Source organism: Diplotaxodon limnothrissa, linkage group LG11, assembly GCF_057381915.1.
Source record: "Diplotaxodon limnothrissa isolate DT_005_m linkage group LG11, D_limnothrissa_male_GT1.1, whole genome shotgun sequence".
Lineage (NCBI taxonomy): Eukaryota > Metazoa > Chordata > Actinopteri > Cichliformes > Cichlidae > Diplotaxodon > Diplotaxodon limnothrissa.
Window position 1 is genome coordinate 34,652,094 of NC_140606.1, and position 18,195 is coordinate 34,670,288.

The window sequence follows — 18,195 nt, forward strand, 5'->3', positions numbered from 1 at the left end:
CATACACACAGTACACAGTTTTGTCCATTGATATCTTACAAAGCAACAGTAAAATGTGAATTAAAAAAAGAAACAAAATGATCAAATTAAAAATGAAATGGCCGAGTCAACACAAAGGAAGAAGCAGCAGCTTCAAAACATGCCAAATAAATGGAAACAAACTGAAAACTATTTTTTAAAGCTAAATCATGACACACCCCTGCTGTCATCATCCAGTCTATTTTTCTACATTTATGCTCATATTGAGTGGTTCCTCGCCTCATCATTCACAGTCATTGTTCAGTGCTGAGTCGATCCTTTAGCAGGTGGGAAATAACTATGTCTGTGTGTGAAGGTTAAGTTGGTGGGTTTTTTTTTATTTGTGAGGCATTTCTGAAAATAGGCAATCAAAATACTCCTGAAAAGACAGGGAAAGTGGCAAGATTCAATGAAAGAAAAAGGAGCATGGATAAAAACTACTGCTGTAACTAATGCTGTATGAGAATTTCCAGATGAAAATGATATAAGGTTGTATATAAAAGCCCTGCAATACAAATGTTGCAAAGAGCAGCTTAACCCTCTGGGGTCTCGGTCAGTTTTCTTTTGACTGTATAAAAATCTGATTTAGACACTGCTACAAAACACAACCAAGTACAGAATTTTTAAAACAACCTGAGCTATTTGAATATCCGTGATGTTGTAGTGATAAGGACTTCACACTATGTTTGATAAGTAATCTGGGTCCAAGCCATGAAGTGCTTTAAATGTGATGAGTAGGCTCTTAAAATCAATTCTAAACCAATTTGCAGCCAGTAGAAGGACTTTAAAAGTGATCTCTTTTCTTGGCCGGTGTTAAATATCTTACAATGTGAAGTTTAGGTAATGATTTCTGATTAACCCTCTCAAGGCAACAGTTAAAAACGAACAACCTGATTACCCCACATACATATTTTATGAGTTTTTTTCACTCAGAAGTACCACTGCAGGACTTGGTTGTGCATTAGCAACAAAAAGTTTAATTTGAGCCTGAGAGCGTTAAGATGGTCAAGAGGCTATTGCAGTAAATCGAGTTGAGTGGAAGCAAAAGCATGTGTGATGGAGTCTGTATAAGTGAACATGAACATTTAACAAAGTTTCTCAGATGGAAGATGGATGACTTTGCATGTATGGATTTAAAAATAGTTGATCATTACACGAGAGGCTTTTACAGAGACGTCTAACAGAGACATTTAAAAATACACTTATACACTTAGTATGAGTAGTTATTAAATTTGATTACCTTTGTCTTTTCCGAGAACCTTCCCAGTTCAAACCCTTTATCTGTGAACTCCCTCTGTCTATGTGTGGGTTTCCTCCAGGTGTCCGTCTTGCTCCCACACTTATGGCCTGTCTAGGGGTGGCCAGACCATGACCATGACCCCAAGCAGCACATCACACAATTAACACTGTTTGACGGTGATTTATTTACAATGAGTGGATTTAAAACAAAGGAAAGGAGCGGACTATAAGTTCGGGGTGGACCTAATGCCAAAATAACAAACAAAAGGAGCCTATCTCAAGGATAAATAAGCGTACCTACTCAAAAGACTTAAACCAAACGACAGCAACTTAACTCCCTAACTAACAAAAACATGAGAAAACTGTAATCAAACAAAAAGGCAGTCCACCCCGACATGCTCCTGTATCAAACAAATATGGCTAGAGAGGGATTGCAAAGTCTGCCGGTTGGGATGGGCCGAGGATGAATGACTGGCCGTCCATGGTGGTGTCATCTTATACGTTGCCTCCAGGTCATTAGCCAATCCGTAAGGTCCGTCCCCTGGATCCACCAATCACGGAGAGGTACCTGCACACTCGACAATAGTCATAACAGCAGAAATGTTAGGTTTATTGGTTATTCTAAATTGGACATGGATGTGAGGTAGGCAAGGTGCTTAAACTTTTAAATGTGACTTGTTTTTTAAAATCCCTTCGAGTGATGAGTGAGACTAGGAAAGTCTTGATGCATGCTCAGTCATCCAGGTAAGTAAATCTCCAAAAGTTGATTCTGTTCATTCGGACGTAACGTTTTCAGTGGGAGAAACGTTTCGTCACTCATCCAAGTGACTTCTTCAGTCTCAGCTGACTGCAGGTTTCCCCAACCTTATAAACAGTACATAATGACTGAAACTAACACCACTGAAGGACCAATGGTAATTAGATTTTCAGTCTGTAGAATATCAGCAAACCATCTACAAAAAAAGAATTGTAAAAGGGAATGCCGAATTTTAATAACACTGTGGAGAAACATTTGTGTGGTATCCTCCAAAAGGCCAGCATCATGTTGCCGGATGCTGTTTAGTGATCAAATTTTAAAAATGAAAAAAAAAAAAAAGAGTAAAGAAAAATAATAAAAACCAAAACTCTCCAGTGCAGCCATTGTGCTGCACTGGAGAGTTTTGGTTTTTATTAACACTCCGCTTCACTTAACTTAAAATAATTTCTTTATATGTTACGACTAAGCTTATTGAACAATAAGTGTCACAGTGATCCACGACCCATGGCCAGTGGGTAAGATCATAATATTGTGCCACAACATTAAAATGTGCTTCACCAGACACTGAGTGAGTCTAAAAGTGCCTCAGTATTGAAAAGATGCAGAGATAAATAGGGAAGTGAGGAAAATAGAAATCTCAAAAATAAACTCCATGAAATCTTGATAAAGGCATTACATGGAGAAAAAGAAAAGTCAAGGCACCTAGTCTTCATGCAATGATTTATTCTTTTTAGCATCTTCGAGTGAGGCATTTGTGTCACAAAACAAGCACACATGTGTCTTTTGCTCCAACGGACTTTATCTCTAGTATGATTGTGAAACACTAAAACTGATCTGTCTGAAGTATTCATTCATTTTCTTGACCATTTATTTAATTCAGGTGTAACTAAACCTAATACAAAGGGACATATAACCACTCGAGCCCACATTCACACTTACAGCAAATTAAAGAATCACCAATTAATCTAACAAACATGTCTTTTGAACTGTGGGAGTAAACCAGAGTACCTGGAGGAATACCAGGAAGAAGCCAGCAGGAGCGAATCCAGGGCCATCTCTGAGGGACAGCAGTGCTAGCCACTGTACCTCAGCTGAAAATTTTCAAAATTACAATTAACAATTAACTCCAGTGTCATACAAGGAACAAATGGTGGAAAGCATGTGATTATTCAGTACTGAGAAAATTAGGTGTATGAGGGTCTCTCATTTTCTCCTGGTAAGTGGTGCCTAGTCGCAGAAAGTCAGAGAACCCTGCGAAATGGTTCAAAACCCCCAAACAGTACACATTACTTTAATATAACCCAGGAAAAAGCAAGTCTGAAAAGCTAGCGCCAGTTTGTTTTTGGTATTTTTGCTTTGGAAGTGATTAATCAACTCATAAAAGCAAATTAAATTTAAAAAGCTTAGTCAGTCATTGCATTTTTTCAATCAGTTTTTAATTAGCATGCTTTTAATGTTTTGAGATTGCCTTGTGTAAAGATTTAATTAGAACAAAATTATGTTGCGCATGCTTTTTTTTTTTCACTTGATTTTCCTTACATCGGCCGTATTGCCATCAAAGCAAAAGTAATTCTTTTTATCTCACCCTACTTGTCTTGAAAATGCAAGTATTTTGTTGATGTTGGTTCCTGAATAAGAAAGTGTGTAATAATGGCAAGTCATGGAGTTAATTTTAGTTTGGCTTCTGACAGTGTTGACATTTTCTCTGACAGATTCATACACAGACCATTGCCTTAGAGCTGTGGGAAACTGTTTGTGTAACACACTGACAGTCTAAATCATGAAGCAAGAAAGGCTCATTTGAAGTCAGACACTTTCTTGTCGCTGTTGTTGTGGTGACAAACGGTGGTACAGTGTTACAAGCTGCAGGTGTTTCACTCTGGCTCTGTGCCCGGCCCTGACCCTTTGACTCAAAGAATTCGGAGAATTTCTTTGTTGTTGCCAGTAGCGTTATCGTCACCACCAAGCATGTGGGTGTTTTTAGGATTGGAGCGTGTTCTCTCTAATTTATCTTGTCACTCTTCCATCCTCTGAGGGTGTTTATGAGCTAACAGGAAAACACAAACTCTCTGTAAACAACAGAACATAGTCATCCAGTTCTCAGTTTTGGCTGCTTATGCTGTTTGTCATGTCTTTTTTTTTTTGCTGCGGCTAAACTCCAGATGTTTAGAAACATGATTATGCTCTTTGCTGGCATGAATGTAAATGTTGCAATTAAAAAGATACTTGATTTGCCTGCTGAAACTTGTATTTGAGTGAATCTGGAAATTATTTGGCTGTTGTTCTCGTCCTACATATTTTACTATAAATTAAAAACAACATAAAGATCATTAATTTTTTTTTAATGAAAAAATATTGAGAACCAGGCTACATTTACATTGCTGTCATGTAAAGGCACAACAACAAAGATGTGTGTTAAGCAAAGAACTCAGTAAAAGAAAAGAATATATAGGATGTGGGATTTAGAGGTAAATCGCTTAAAAAGAAGTGCAGACAAAAGCTAAATGGCTTGTGATCATAAATTTAAACTGATCAAACATTGCCAGAGAGTTTATTTTTAATGTGCATTGTGGGGTGCAACAATTCCAGGTGGTTGGAGCATAAAAACTCAAAGCAGTTCTTCTAAACCTGCAAGACGTGCAGGCAGCCAGGAGTTAGTTATGGCCCCGAGCACCACTCCAGGTAGCAGTGATGTAAAATGGCAGCCTGGCAATGAGAGACTTATAGATAAACAGTAACTTATGCTTACCACATCTTTGAGTGAACAAAAGCCCTTTTCACCTATAAGATGCAGTGATAATAAGAACTAAACAACTGATAATTAACGATTGTTATCATGAAGCATTTAACTGGACCGAGTAAAAACCATGAATTATTACTGAATTACACAAAAGGCTGTAAATGTTTATTTATTGAGCCCTAGCTTTGTACTCACTCATATATGGACACATCCTGTGCCCTAAAAAACAAATTGCATTCATCTGTGCAATATCCAGATGATAGAATTTACAGCATAAACAATTATTAAAGTGAACTGCCTGAAATCAGGGGCGTCTCCAGAAGTTTTTAATATGGGTGGCAATCCGGGGGCCACTAAAAAATATCAGGGTGGCACACCAAAAACAGAATTTCTAGTTTTATTATTCTGTTTTTAAATATAGGTTACTTAAAAAAAAAATATGGAAAAAAAAGAGAAAGAAAATAATTATATGCCTCGTTATTTTTCTGCTGATGCAATTGATACTTAAAGGAGATGCATATAAAGATCAAATAAGTTTTTAAAATCAATAATAATCTGTCTTAAATAACAAGTTAATGTTTCAACTGAAGGGTGTCTTCCTCCCTCTTGCTGAAATTATTACCAACATGAGAAAGTCTTGCCGAGGGGGGTCAGCAATTTTTTTTTAATTTATTTTTTATTTTTACTTTCTTTTGGGGGGGGGGTTGGTTGGTTGGTTGGTTGGTCAGTGCCTCCCAGGCACAAAGCCTTCCCATCTACAGTATTTCCGAACTAAGCAACAAAATCATTTTGCTTTTGTTGAGATAAAGAAGTTCTTTCCTATACTGTCCATTTTCTATGTAGGTACTGCTCGCGATAAACAGACAGGTGGATAATCTCCTCTTGTGTGGCGCACACCACAACTAACTGCTGTAGTGGGTGGCTGTTGCTCAGGAGATAGAGCAAGTCATCTATTAACTGGAACGTTGTTGGTTTCATCCATTGCTCCTTCAGTCTGAATGCCAAATTATTACTGGGCAAGATACCGAACCCCAAGTTGCTCTCCAAGGTGTGAATGTGTGTGAACGTTAGACAGAAAGCACCTAGGTGTGGAAAATGTGCTTGTATGAATGAGTATGATTTGGTGAATGAGGCATGTTCTATAAAGGGCTTTGAGTGCTCAGGTAGAAAAGAAGAAGAATAAAAGTGTGATATAAGACCATATATCATTTAATGAAAAGGGCTCACCACCTAAAGAAGAGCAGCAATACACAGTACACAGTTTCTGCAGCACTATATACATGTGGACATTATTTAAAACGTTGGAATCAAGTTAAATGCTAGTGGAGTGGTGACACTTTTGCACAAGTAATAAAGTAATAAAAAAGGAGGAGTCATTGTAGGTCCAGATTCCACACATTGGCTGTCAAAAGTGCCTCAGTCTGACTATGCAGTCCTAAAGAAACTGCCGACATATCATAGTAGCATGACATAATAGCTGTTCTACACAAATGCAGTAATGCACTGAAGTTTTTGCCATTTGACAGAAAATGTTGGAATATCAGTACCTTGGATGACCATCAAGCCATTTATCTAATTTATCTATGTCTGTTTGACAGAACTGATGATGGTGAATATGAAGTAAAATTAAGATAAATATAATGGCTGAGTGTTAGGATAAAAATAAATTAGCATGATTCTTAAGCTTCAATTCAAAACACCAGTGAAAATTAATATACACATTAAATGACTGTAGCACCCTGTTGCTCTTATTAAGCTGTAATATGGAGTATGCAGATACTGCATGCAGAAAGGAGCCCAGATAAAAATTGAAAGGACTTATTTCATATTGTGTGACTTGTTGAAACGTCTGCGTCTGTTGGACGCAATGAATAAAAGAGTCAGAGGAGCTCCTTCAAGCCGTGCGAGCACAATCATGGTATTACAGTTAATGAAATTTAGATCAAGTGTGAGCAGAGAGCTTTAGTCAATGTGGCTTAACGCTGCACAGCCCTGGGCACCAATCACACTGAAGGCAGGCTACGGTTAACAATCATCCATGAATGCTAAGCTGCTCAAAGTATTCCTTCAGATGTTGAGGGCTAGCCTTTGGTTCTCTTCTTTTCTCCTTTAACTTTTGCTCTTTTCCACAATAACCTTTCAGGCACATTGTTGCCCATTTGGACCTAAAGGGCTGGTATCCATCTGGTGCTAAATAATGACTTTGTGACCATGCCCAACAAGAAATGGCAGTATTTATAGCTGGCTGTGCTCTTTAAACACAATAACAATGCACAGTTGGCCTTTGCCTTGTGCAGATTTGTTCTGTAGCTCTCGGCAAACAAATGCAGTGCAGAGCCTGTCACAGTCTGGCGAGAGCAGACTGTATGTATAGTGAAGAGTGGACCCAAAATGCAGACACCAAGGAACTTGGATCAAAACTTGAGTATCAACAAAAAGCGAGCAGTTTAATGAGGCTGGCAGAAAAGGTACAAATAAAGGGCAAGGCAAACAGAAATAAAACTAACATTAACCTAAACTGGGAGAACTAAACAAACAACATGGAAAAACCTGGACATGAAACCTAGAAACATGGCATGGAGAACATGGCGTGAACAACAGACGACCTGACAATCACACACTGAAAACAGAGGACTTAAATACACAGGAGGTGATTAGGGGAAGTGGAGACACATGAGGAAACAGCTGGCACACATGAACATAATGACGTCACAGTGGGAGAGTAAAACTGAACATGATGAACACAGAACACCAGACCTCTTCACAATAAAACAGGAAACATAATGAGACATAGACATGACAACCCGAACTTGACAACGTAAGACACAGACATGAAACGCATAAAGAGCAGGGGAGATTTAACATGGTTGGAAACACGAGGGGAAAATAATAACTAGAAACACTTAGGCATAATAATACAAACTTGATAACAAATGACACGCAGCATGAAACACGAAGGTTGAGGGGAAACTTAAATACAGGGGAAGAAAACACAAGGAGTCTAATAACCAAATGAACTTAGATAACCTAATGAACAAAATAAACTCAAACTTAAAACGCTGGGTCAAAAGACCCAGGATCATGACAGAGCCTAATGTGACTCAACATGGCAAGTCCAATGTGGTAATGCTTAGTTCTTCCAAAGGCTATGCAAACATGCAATTATCCCATTGTAGTTCATACGGTTAATTCTGTCTAAACTGTGATGCTACATGGAGAGCTGAACTCTTAGAAAGGAGCTTTTCAGCTACTCAAACAACAGTAGTTTCATGTACAGCGTTGGAGCTTTGAATAAAAAATTGAGCTTACATAATCAAACTGACATCTCGCAGTACTGCTGTGGAACTGATGAATCAATTTCCGAGGATGAAACTTAAAACACCATCTCTTCATCGTGAAAAAAGCACTTTGCTTCCACGCTTTAACAAACCTTAGAATATTATGAAAATGCTAAAAGAAGGGTTATTTATGACCTGCCATATAATAAATATAGTCATCCATAAAATCAGACCTGTGTGAAATCATATTTCTGAGATTTGATTTAATCTGACAATTTGACTGAATTCATTCTCTTTCACTGAAATTGTGTGGGAGAGCCAGCCCTTAGATACATAACCTCACTTTTACTCTTCAGACTGTTGTTTCTTATTACTCTACAACATACTGACACTTTCCTGCTGCTGTAGGAGTCTGACATTGTTCAGCTGTGGCTAAATTTCCACATATATAACACTGCACTGACCCTGAATGTCTCAAGAACACCAAATTTTTGCTGATTGTGGCAAAGCAACTCGTATTTTATTTGACCTTTTTTATATAGTTGGACATGACAGCAGAACTGACAGCTCTGAAGTCAAGACACATCCACTGGCTGTAACATCGCAGTGAAGCGGCAGCCAGTCAGCGGCGATGATCCTGAGATGAACCTCGACCCTGGCCGAGAGAAAGGTCCTGTCTTTGAGTGCCGGACCCAGTTGTGGATTTGAGAAATAACAAACAAACACAAGCAGCGAGAAAGAGAGCGAGTGTTACAGTGACCCATTCATTAGTGAAGCTAACCCTGCAGGGACAAAGAAGCTGTTCATTAAATAGACACTCGAGGCCCAGTCAGAGATCAGACTCTCACCCCAACAGTGAGGATATTACACTTCACATATAGTGCTCGGAGGAAAGATCCCATTATGAGGCCCGAGGACTCCCGGGGGACCTGCTGGGGCCCTGAGTATTACAGGGAATAGATAATTTCATTATGATTGAAGCTAGGTAAAAGTGCCTTTAGATCATTTCCCTTCTTTTTGGTGACTTTCAGATTTTTTTTTTCATCTTCAAAGTACCTGATTTCTCTGCATATTAATGTGCTCTTGGCTTCTGCGTTGCTCTGAAAAGAAGTAATTTAATTTCTATGGTCAATTCAGTCATGAATTATGAAAAAAGAAGCAGAAGCGGAAACGAGAGTAATTCAACCTATGACGTGCTATAATGCAGTCAGTTAGATAACACCTGTGTCGTCTTATTACTTACCAGGTGTAGCTTTACACACCAGCTGTTACAATATTAATTGTCACTGTTTAGAGTCCTACAGTGCCTGTAATAAATGGTTATAGCAGGGTTGCAGTGGATTAAATCACAGGTGTGTTAAACTCTGGTTTGCATTTTGTGTTTTGTATGTTTCTTTTTGTTTTTTGTTCTTCTGCTCAGTCTTAAAAAATAAAAACTTCTTGGTTAGGCTTATGGAACGATTGTGGTTTGAGGTAAAATACCCCCTTCACAACAATAACTGCACACTGAAAAATGATGAGTAGCATGTGACAATGCAATAACCATAGGCATCAAAATCTGCTTACAAAGGACACCTTTTCCATAAAAGATCCATTCCAGCAGCTCTGATAAAACAACATTAAGTGATGTCCCAGGAATGAGAATGGGCTTAAATGTAATAACACATAAACAGGCATACCATAAAGACAATACCACAATAGAGCAGACTCTGATTTGCCTTCCCACGCATTGAATCATCAGTATTGGTTCGTTTTGGAAGGTGATTCGGTTGGTGGCCTCCAGCTTGCACTAAAATGTTCACAGCCGAGTGTGAAGTGGTGGGAATGAGAATCAGCACCTCCAAATCTGAGGCCATGGTTCACAACTAGAAAAGGGACAAGTTGCTGCCCCAAGTTGAGTTTAAGTATCTCAGCATCCTGTTTATCAGTATAGAAAAAGTGAAGTGGGAGATTGACAGATGTGCTACCACTATTGGTTGTTTTACTTCCCATCTTTGTCTTTTTGCGTACCCTGTGTCCATTTGTTCCCTTCCAATATTTGTAAGTCTGTCTTTCCTGGCTGTGTCCACCTCAAGTTCATCTTCAGATTTATTAAAGGTATTCACACCCCTACTGTGTGTTTGTTTTGGACTTTTTAACCTCAGTGCAAAAATTCGTGTTTCTGGGATTCCTGTAAGTATTTATTAGCTTGAACTCGTCCTTTATTTTTGTTAGCTTCCACTTTTCCTGTTTAGTCTGCCTTTGGGTCCTTTTTTAATGGGCTCGCAGCATCAGCACATTTACCTCATAGAGCATTCCTATGATGCTTAAATTAATTTTCCTGTGTTATACTGTATTATGCTCTTACCGCACTTCCCCTCATACATTAATCTTGCAGGTCATCTGAAAAACCCGAGGAGTGCTGAAGGGCAGTGCCAGAGAGCAGTCTTAGAGGAGATAACTTCTGTCTGGGATAGATTAGATATGAGTGGGATGTGTCTGATTCTGCTGCATTTTTGGTTTTGGATACATTTTATTTCTTCTGCTTGGAACTGAATATCAGCTCTCAAGATAATATTCTCTGTCTTTGTCAGTTTGTATTGTGAAGACAAAAACCTCTAGTACACATTTTTCAATTATTGGATTCGATTAAAAATGTACATCACGTCAAAATTCAACCACTCAAATAGGCCTGGGGTGCTGGGGGATTCCCATAATGCACTGCTTCTTTTGTGTTTATGCACCACTCTGCATTTCATCATTAGTTATTATTGTTTTCTCGCTCTCCTCCCATCAACCCCAACCAGTCACACCAGTTGGCTGCTACTCCCTGGGCCTGATTCTGCCGAAGCTTTCTTCCTGTTAAAGGGGAGTTTTTCCTTCCCACTGTCACCAAATGCTTGTCCATTTTTTTTTCCTGTATATTGTATGGTCTTTATCATGTATTACCGTGTAAAGCACCTTGATGCAACAGTTGTAATTTGGTGCTATATAAATTGAATTAAATTGAACTGAGAATTCATCACTGGGCATCCTAAATATATTTCACTTCTTCTTCTCAAATCCACAAGTTCTACAAATGAGTTGTGAGCTGAGTCTGTAGATTCCCAGTAGGCAGAGATCACTTGATCAAATGGCGTGTTGATACAATGTGAGGTAAACCAGCCATTTCAAATATGCTTAGAGGCTCCTGTGTATGCTTCATCACGATGACTCCTGTCTGGCACATTGGCTGCTGACACTGAAGACCAGACTACAAGGCAGCTTCATGATAGGCTTCCATTTTTGGAACTGTGCTCCTGATTGCTTGCCAGGATTTTTATCTGGATCTGGGTCAGCAAGAGGTGCCCTTACCTTTACCGCCCGTCTCCTGCAAAGAGTCCAGCTCCGGGCTCAGCTCCGGATAGTAATCAATTAGCTGAGAGGTTAATGTGGGATTGAACTGAAGTTTCCCAATTAGTGTGATTTCTTTTCCTTTGTAGTATCAATAGCCTTTGGATAACACAGTCAGAGTGCAGCCACCCTGTGTTGATGAGTGTTCTGCAGCCTCCTTGGTGTGCCGGCTGAGTTGGGCTGACAGGGTTAAGACGGTTTTAGTAATGTCAGCTTTTTTTGTGGTGAAACATAAATTAGACCCTGTGTTCTTTATTCAGTTTTTTTTCAAGTTGTAGTTAAATGTATACTTTCCCTTATTTTCTGTCATATTTATACTACAGGGTGGGCCATTTATATGGATACACCGTAATAAAATGGGAGTGGTTGGTGATATTAAAGTCCTGTTTGTGGCACATTAGTATATGTGAGGGGGCAAACTCCTCAAGATGGGTGGGGACCATGGTGGCCATTTAGAAGTCGGCCATCTTGGATAGAACTTTTATTTTTTCAATAGGAAGAGGGCCATGTGACACATCAAACTTATTGGTATTGTCACAAGAAAAACAATGGTGTGCTTGGTTTCAACGTAACTTTATTCTTTTATGAGTTATTTACAAGTTTCTGACCACTTATAAAATGTGTTCAATGTGCTGCCCATTGTGTTGGATTGTCAATGCAACCCTCTCCTCCCACTCTTCACACACTGATAGCAACACTGCAGAGAAATGCCAGCACAGGCATCCAGTATCCGTAGTTTCAGGTGCTGCACATCTCGTATCTTCACACCATAGATAATTGCCTTCATATGACCCTAAAGATAAAAGTCTAAGGGGGTCAGATCGGGAGACCTTGGGGGCCATTCAACTGGCCAACGATGACCAATCCACTTTCCAGGAAACTGTTCATCTAGGAATGCTTGGACCTGGCACCCATAATGTGGTGGTGCACCATCTTGCTGGAAAAACTCAGGGAACGTGCCAGCTTCAGTGCATAAAGAGGGAAACACATCATCATGTAGCAATTTCAAATATCCAGTGGCCTTGAGGTTTCCATTGATGAAGAATGGACCCACTATCGTTGTACCCCATATACCACACCAAACCATCACTTTTGATGTTCCAACAGTCTTGGAGGGATCCATCCAATGTGGGTTAGTGTCAGACCAATAGCGGTGGTTTTCTTTGTTAACTTCACCATTCACATAAAAGTTTGCCTCATCACTGAACAAATAATAATGGATTGGATTTATATAGCACTTTTCAAGGCACCCAAAGCGCTTTACAATTCCACTATTCATTCACTCTCACATTCACACACTGGTGGAGGCAAGCTACAGTTGTAGCCACAGCTGCCCTGGGGCAGACTGACAGAGGCGAGGCTGCCATATCGCGCCATCGGCCCCTCTGGCTAACACCAGTAGGCGGTAGGGTAAAGTGTCTTGCCCAAGGACACAACGACCAGGACAGAGAGCCCAGGGATCGAAGCGGCGACCTTCCGGTTACAGATGCGATTCCCAACCCCCTGAGCCACAGTCGCCCCAAAATCTTCTGCGTGAACTGAGGGTCCTGTTCCAATTTTTGTTTTGCTCATTCTGCAAATTCTGTGCGCCGATCTGGGTCATCCTTGTTGAGATGCTGCAGTAGCTGGAGTTTGTAAGGGTGCCATTTAGCTAATATCTGCCGAAGGGATGTTCGACTAATGCCACTCTCCAGTGACATGCGGCGAGTGCTATGCTGTGGGCTCTTGCTGAGTGAAGCTAGGACAGCCACTGATGTTTCTTCATTAGTGACAGTTTTCTTGCGTCCACATTTTGGCAAATCGACACTGAACCAGTTTCACGAAACTTAGCAAGCAGTTTGCTAACTGTAGCATGGGAGATGGGTGGTCTCGTAGGGTGTCTTGCATTGAAATCTGCTGCAATGACCCGGTTACTGCGTTCACCAGACATCAACACAATTTCGATCCACTCCTCTCATGTTAATCTCTTTGACATGTCAATGGCTGTGAACTAAGAGAAACTTGTAAATAACTCATGAAAAAATAAAGTTACGTTGAAACCAAGCACACCATTGTTTTTCTTGTGACATTACCAATAAGTTTGATGTGTCACATGGCCCTCTTCCTATTGAAAAAACAAAAGTTGTATCCAAGATGGCCGACTTCTAAATGGCCACCATGGTCACCACCCATCTTGAGGAGTTTGCCCCCTCACATATACTAATGTGCCACAAACAGGACTTTAATATCACCAACCATTCCCATGTTATTACGGTGTATCCATATAAATGGCCCACCCTGTATTACAATAGTGCATGCTTGTATTTAATTTAAACATGGCAAAGGTTGAAATAATGAGTTTAGGCCATGAGACAAAAGCTCAGCCTTCAAACTGCTTTAAATACTCCGTTTCAGGCATATTCAGAGGGCATATTCCTAATATGATCATCTCAGACAGAGATACCCACCCGCACATGCTGTTCCTAAACAGTTTAATTTAGTAGAGTCCAGGAAATCCATTTTATGAAGCCCCTTTAAGGTCTCTATTGTTATACAAGACAAACAAAGATCTTAGGTAAAGTCTTACTACAATAAAATGGTGTGTCATCAACCATATCATTAATCCACTTACTATAAGTGCAGCCGGATTCTCTGAGCACGTCATTTCACTACTTTACCTAAGTCCCTATAAATTGTCCTTCAGTTGTCCTTTACCTTTCCATCTCATCACGATGTTTTCCATTAAGGTCAAAAGTACTTAGGATCAGACAAAGGATGCGATTAAACTATCCATAAGTAGAAAGGGGCTGATTGCTAAAACTTAAAATGCTCAAAGGTTTTAGCAACACCTTTGAAACAGAAATAAATAGTGCTTTTGTTGGAGACTGTTTTAAGCAGCACATTACTAGACCTTCGGTATGCTGACGGATACTTCTGCTCCTTGTGGATTTGAAGCATTACACTAACAGATGCTCTGCAAAGGAATCAGCAGTATCAATTTAACCTCTAAGCATGTAGATTAAAATGTGCTGAATCCAGATATGACAATTAAAATACCAAGGTGTTTCAATTTCAATTTGACTAAATTGTCAAACTTGTGTCTATTTATGGTTACCAACAAGTTTTTTAAATCGCAACATCTTAAAAATTGGGAAACAGTCGGTATAGAACAGACTTAATATGAAACATCACATTAGAAAATAAAGCATTATTTTATATCAGTTAAAATAAATAACAGCTGCTCCGAATTTAATTAGAGCTGTCCAAGCCAGGTCAGGGTGTTGAGCCTAGGTGGGATGTTGTGGCATTGCAAAATGTCAGTTTCATCAATTATCTATTCAATTCAATTCAATTCAATTTTATTTATATAGCGCCAAATCACAACATAAGTCGCCTCAAGGCGCTTCATAGATACAGAGAAAAACCCAACAATCATATGACCCCCTATGAGCAAGCACTTTGGCAACAGTGGGAAGGAAAAACTCCCTTTTAACAGGAAGAAACCTCCGGCAGAACCAGGCTCAGGGAGGGGCGGCCATCTGCTGCGACCGGTTGGGGTGAGAGAAGGAAGACAGGATAAAAGACATGCTGTGGAAGAGAGACAGAGATTAATAACAGATATGATTCAATGCAGAGAGGTCTATTAATACATAGTGAGTGAGAAAGGTGACTGGAAAGGAAAAACTCAATGCATCATGGGAATCCCCCGGCAGCCTATGTCTATTGCAGCATAACTAAGGGAGGATTCAGGGTCACCTGGTCCAGCCCTAACTATATGCTTTAGCAAAAAGGAAAGCTTTAAGCCTAATCTTGAAAGTAGAGATAGTGTCTGTCTCCTGAATCCAAACTGGAAGCTGGTTCCACAGAAGAGGGGCCTGAAAACTGAAGGCTCTCCCTCCCATTCTACTTTTAAATACTCTAGAAACAACAAGTAGGCCTGCAGAGCGAGAGCGAAGTGCTCTAATAGGGTGATATGGTACTACAAGGTCATTAAGTTAAGATGGGGCCTGATTATTTAAGACCTTGTATGTGAGGAGCAGGATTTTGAATTCAATTCTGGATTTAACAGGAAGCCAATGAAGGGAAGCCAAAACAGGAGATATCTGCTCTCTCTTTCTAGTCCCTGTCAGTATTCTTGCTGCAGCATTTTGGATTAGATTGGATCTAGAATCCAAAAAATGTTGGTTTCATCACTAACAATCACAAGAGAACAGTACATTGTGATATAAAATGGAAAATTGGATGCATATTATAGGACGAATGGTCACCTGAAAATCAACACATATCCCCATTTGGGCCTTTTTTTCTCCAACATTCAACAGTCAAAATGTATTTAAGTCATTTTTTGGTTTTGATTGATAACTTTTGATCTTTAAACTAAGAGAATAGCAGATAATGACTGAAAATTTTAAGCATAATTTTCAGTTGCTGTAACACTAAATTAGTAATGTCTGACTACATTTATATCAAAAGCAGTTTGACTGTAGGCCAGTGTTATTCACCACATGCCAGCAAACCACTTAGCGATAAGGTCCGGTTGTATTGTAGCCACATGCTTAAGAAAAAATGCTTATTTTTAGAAAACTAGAAGTAACTGTAGCTGCCAAATAAAGACTTTTACATATTTTGTCATAATGGCTTTTCTTTGTAAAAGATACCTTTGAGCAGCCAAGCGTGTTATGTTAACTTTAAAGAGGGGTCTGATGAATGGTAGGAGGCTAATCTAAACAGGCTGCAACAAATCATTTAACAAGATCATGTCATGATTTTGACATTGTAATTGAACTTTCAGACAATAAGAAAAATATAGAACATCTTTTTATTTGAGGTTACATGTCGGTATTCCTGAGTCAGTACCAGCAGTATATTTAATTATTAAACCACATATACAGCAACCTCTCCCCTCCTCTAGTCCTGTTATGTACTGTCTGTTCAGTCTGTGCTGTCATTAACGCTCTCAGGCTCAAATTAAACTTTTTGTTGCTAATGCACAACCAAGTCCTGCAGTGGTACTTCTGAGTAAAAAGAACCTCATAAAGGTTGTTAGTTTTTAACTGTTGCAAATCGGCAACGCTTGCCTTGAGAGGGTTAAGTAAATGGGGACAAGGGAAGACTTTGCCACACTCTTGTGTACCAAGAAATATACGTTTATTGATGTTTGTGGCAATTTCTGCTGGTTGCCAATAGACTTTGATAAACGCCACAGATAACTCATTGCCCCTGTAAATTAACTTTCAGACACTTGCATTTGATCACCTATAATCTCTACTGTTGCACATTGTGTTTGCATTGCCTAATCATCCCTCCCCGCCTCAATGGCAGCCACCCAGTTTTTACCATGCAGAAAGAATCACTGTGTCTGACCGAAGTGTCGTGCAAAAACAAGGCGGCGGATTATTTTTATTTAATATGACACATTTTTGCACTCACTTCAGCTGCTGACAGCTTTTCAGCACATTTACATCAAGGGCCATATTAAAGGAGTCTGTGAATTTACTGTGTCATCCTTGAAGATGTATTATGTGCCTTTTTCTTAGCTGAGAAAAAGAAAATGAAATAGTCTTGGTTTAGAATTAGGTTTCAAGCATTTGATTAACTGATGCTTCCATATGGATTTCTGTTTTAAAGGTACACATGAAGTGGCATTAGTGCCTTCCATTCATCATTATTAGGATAAATATGGCTTATTTGTTTATTCTACACTTTCAATCGAGTCCAGCCTGTGGCATTATGCTGTTTTGTTTCACTTCCTCCAATCTGACTAGCATCTTTTATTCCTGCTAATATAATTTCCTGCTTCTTCAAAGCCGTATTGTGATGTGTTGTGTTTAGAATTTCCTTACAAGTTTTCTTACAATGCTCCTGAGTGCTTTTCTTGTCATTTAAAGCTGAAAGGATTATTGTTTTATGTTTCTTCATTGTGATTTGAGGTTGTTCATTTGTTTCCCAGGTCCATGGGGAAGATGTATGGGCAGCGACTGCGGCCTGGGTGGCAGCCAAAGCCGGGCAGTCTGGTGTGCCCATGTGGATGGCTGGACAACACTTCACACCAACTGTGACCAGGCACAGCGTCCCTCAAACCAGAGAAACTGTTTCCGTGTGTGCGACTGGCACAAGGACCTTTATGACTGGAAACTGGGTGCCTGGAATGAGTGCGTGCCAGTATCAGCAAGGACCTTTGGGGCCCCACGGCAGTTCACGTGCAGTGGAGGCGAAGAGGGCATTCAGATCCGGGAGGTGGGCTGCATACTCAAGTCAGACGAATCTCCAGCAGAGGATGCCATCTGTGAGTACTTTGAACCCAAGCCTCGTCTAGAGCAGGCATGTTTGATCCCTTGCCCTCAGGATTGTGTGGTTTCTGAGTACTCGCCATGGACATCCTGCTCCAAAACGTGTGGAACAGGCCTCAGGAACAGAGTGCGCAGTGTCCTAGTCCCTCCGCTTTTTGGAGGCGCTGCCTGTCCCAACCTGACTGAGTTCCAGTCTTGCAAACCAGGGCCTTGCACAGGTCCAGAGGGCATGTACAGTCTCAGGGTTGGACCGTGGAACTCTTGTGCCCTCCCGCAGACTCGGACAGCTCGCCAAGTTAAACGCAGGAAAGGCAAAGGGCAAGGGCTCCGGGAGAGGGTAGGAGTAAAAGATCCCGAGACTAGGGAGCTTATCCAGAAGAAGCGTACCAGGAACCGCCTCAACCGGCAAGAGAGTCCCTTCTGGGACATTCAGGTGGGCTACCAGAATCGGGAGGTGACTTGCATCCATAGGAATGGGAGCACTGTGGGACGCAAGTGAGTGGCAATATTTTTGTAGTAATG

At 40.1% G+C, this 18,195-nt stretch overlaps 1 protein-coding gene across 2 annotated transcripts in view; it reads left to right on the forward strand.

Moving 5' to 3' along the window:
* thsd7ab (thrombospondin, type I, domain containing 7Ab) overlaps positions 1 to 18,195 on the forward strand; it is a 230,880-nt gene that overhangs the window by 74,221 nt on the left and 138,464 nt on the right. For both annotated transcript variants that reach the window (XM_085366672.1, XM_085366673.1), the window contains exon 2: positions 17,334 to 18,168. In XM_085366672.1, coding sequence (XP_085222798.1) covers positions 17,334 to 18,168 — 835 coding nt within the window. The remainder of the gene's footprint in view (positions 1 to 17,333; positions 18,169 to 18,195) is intronic.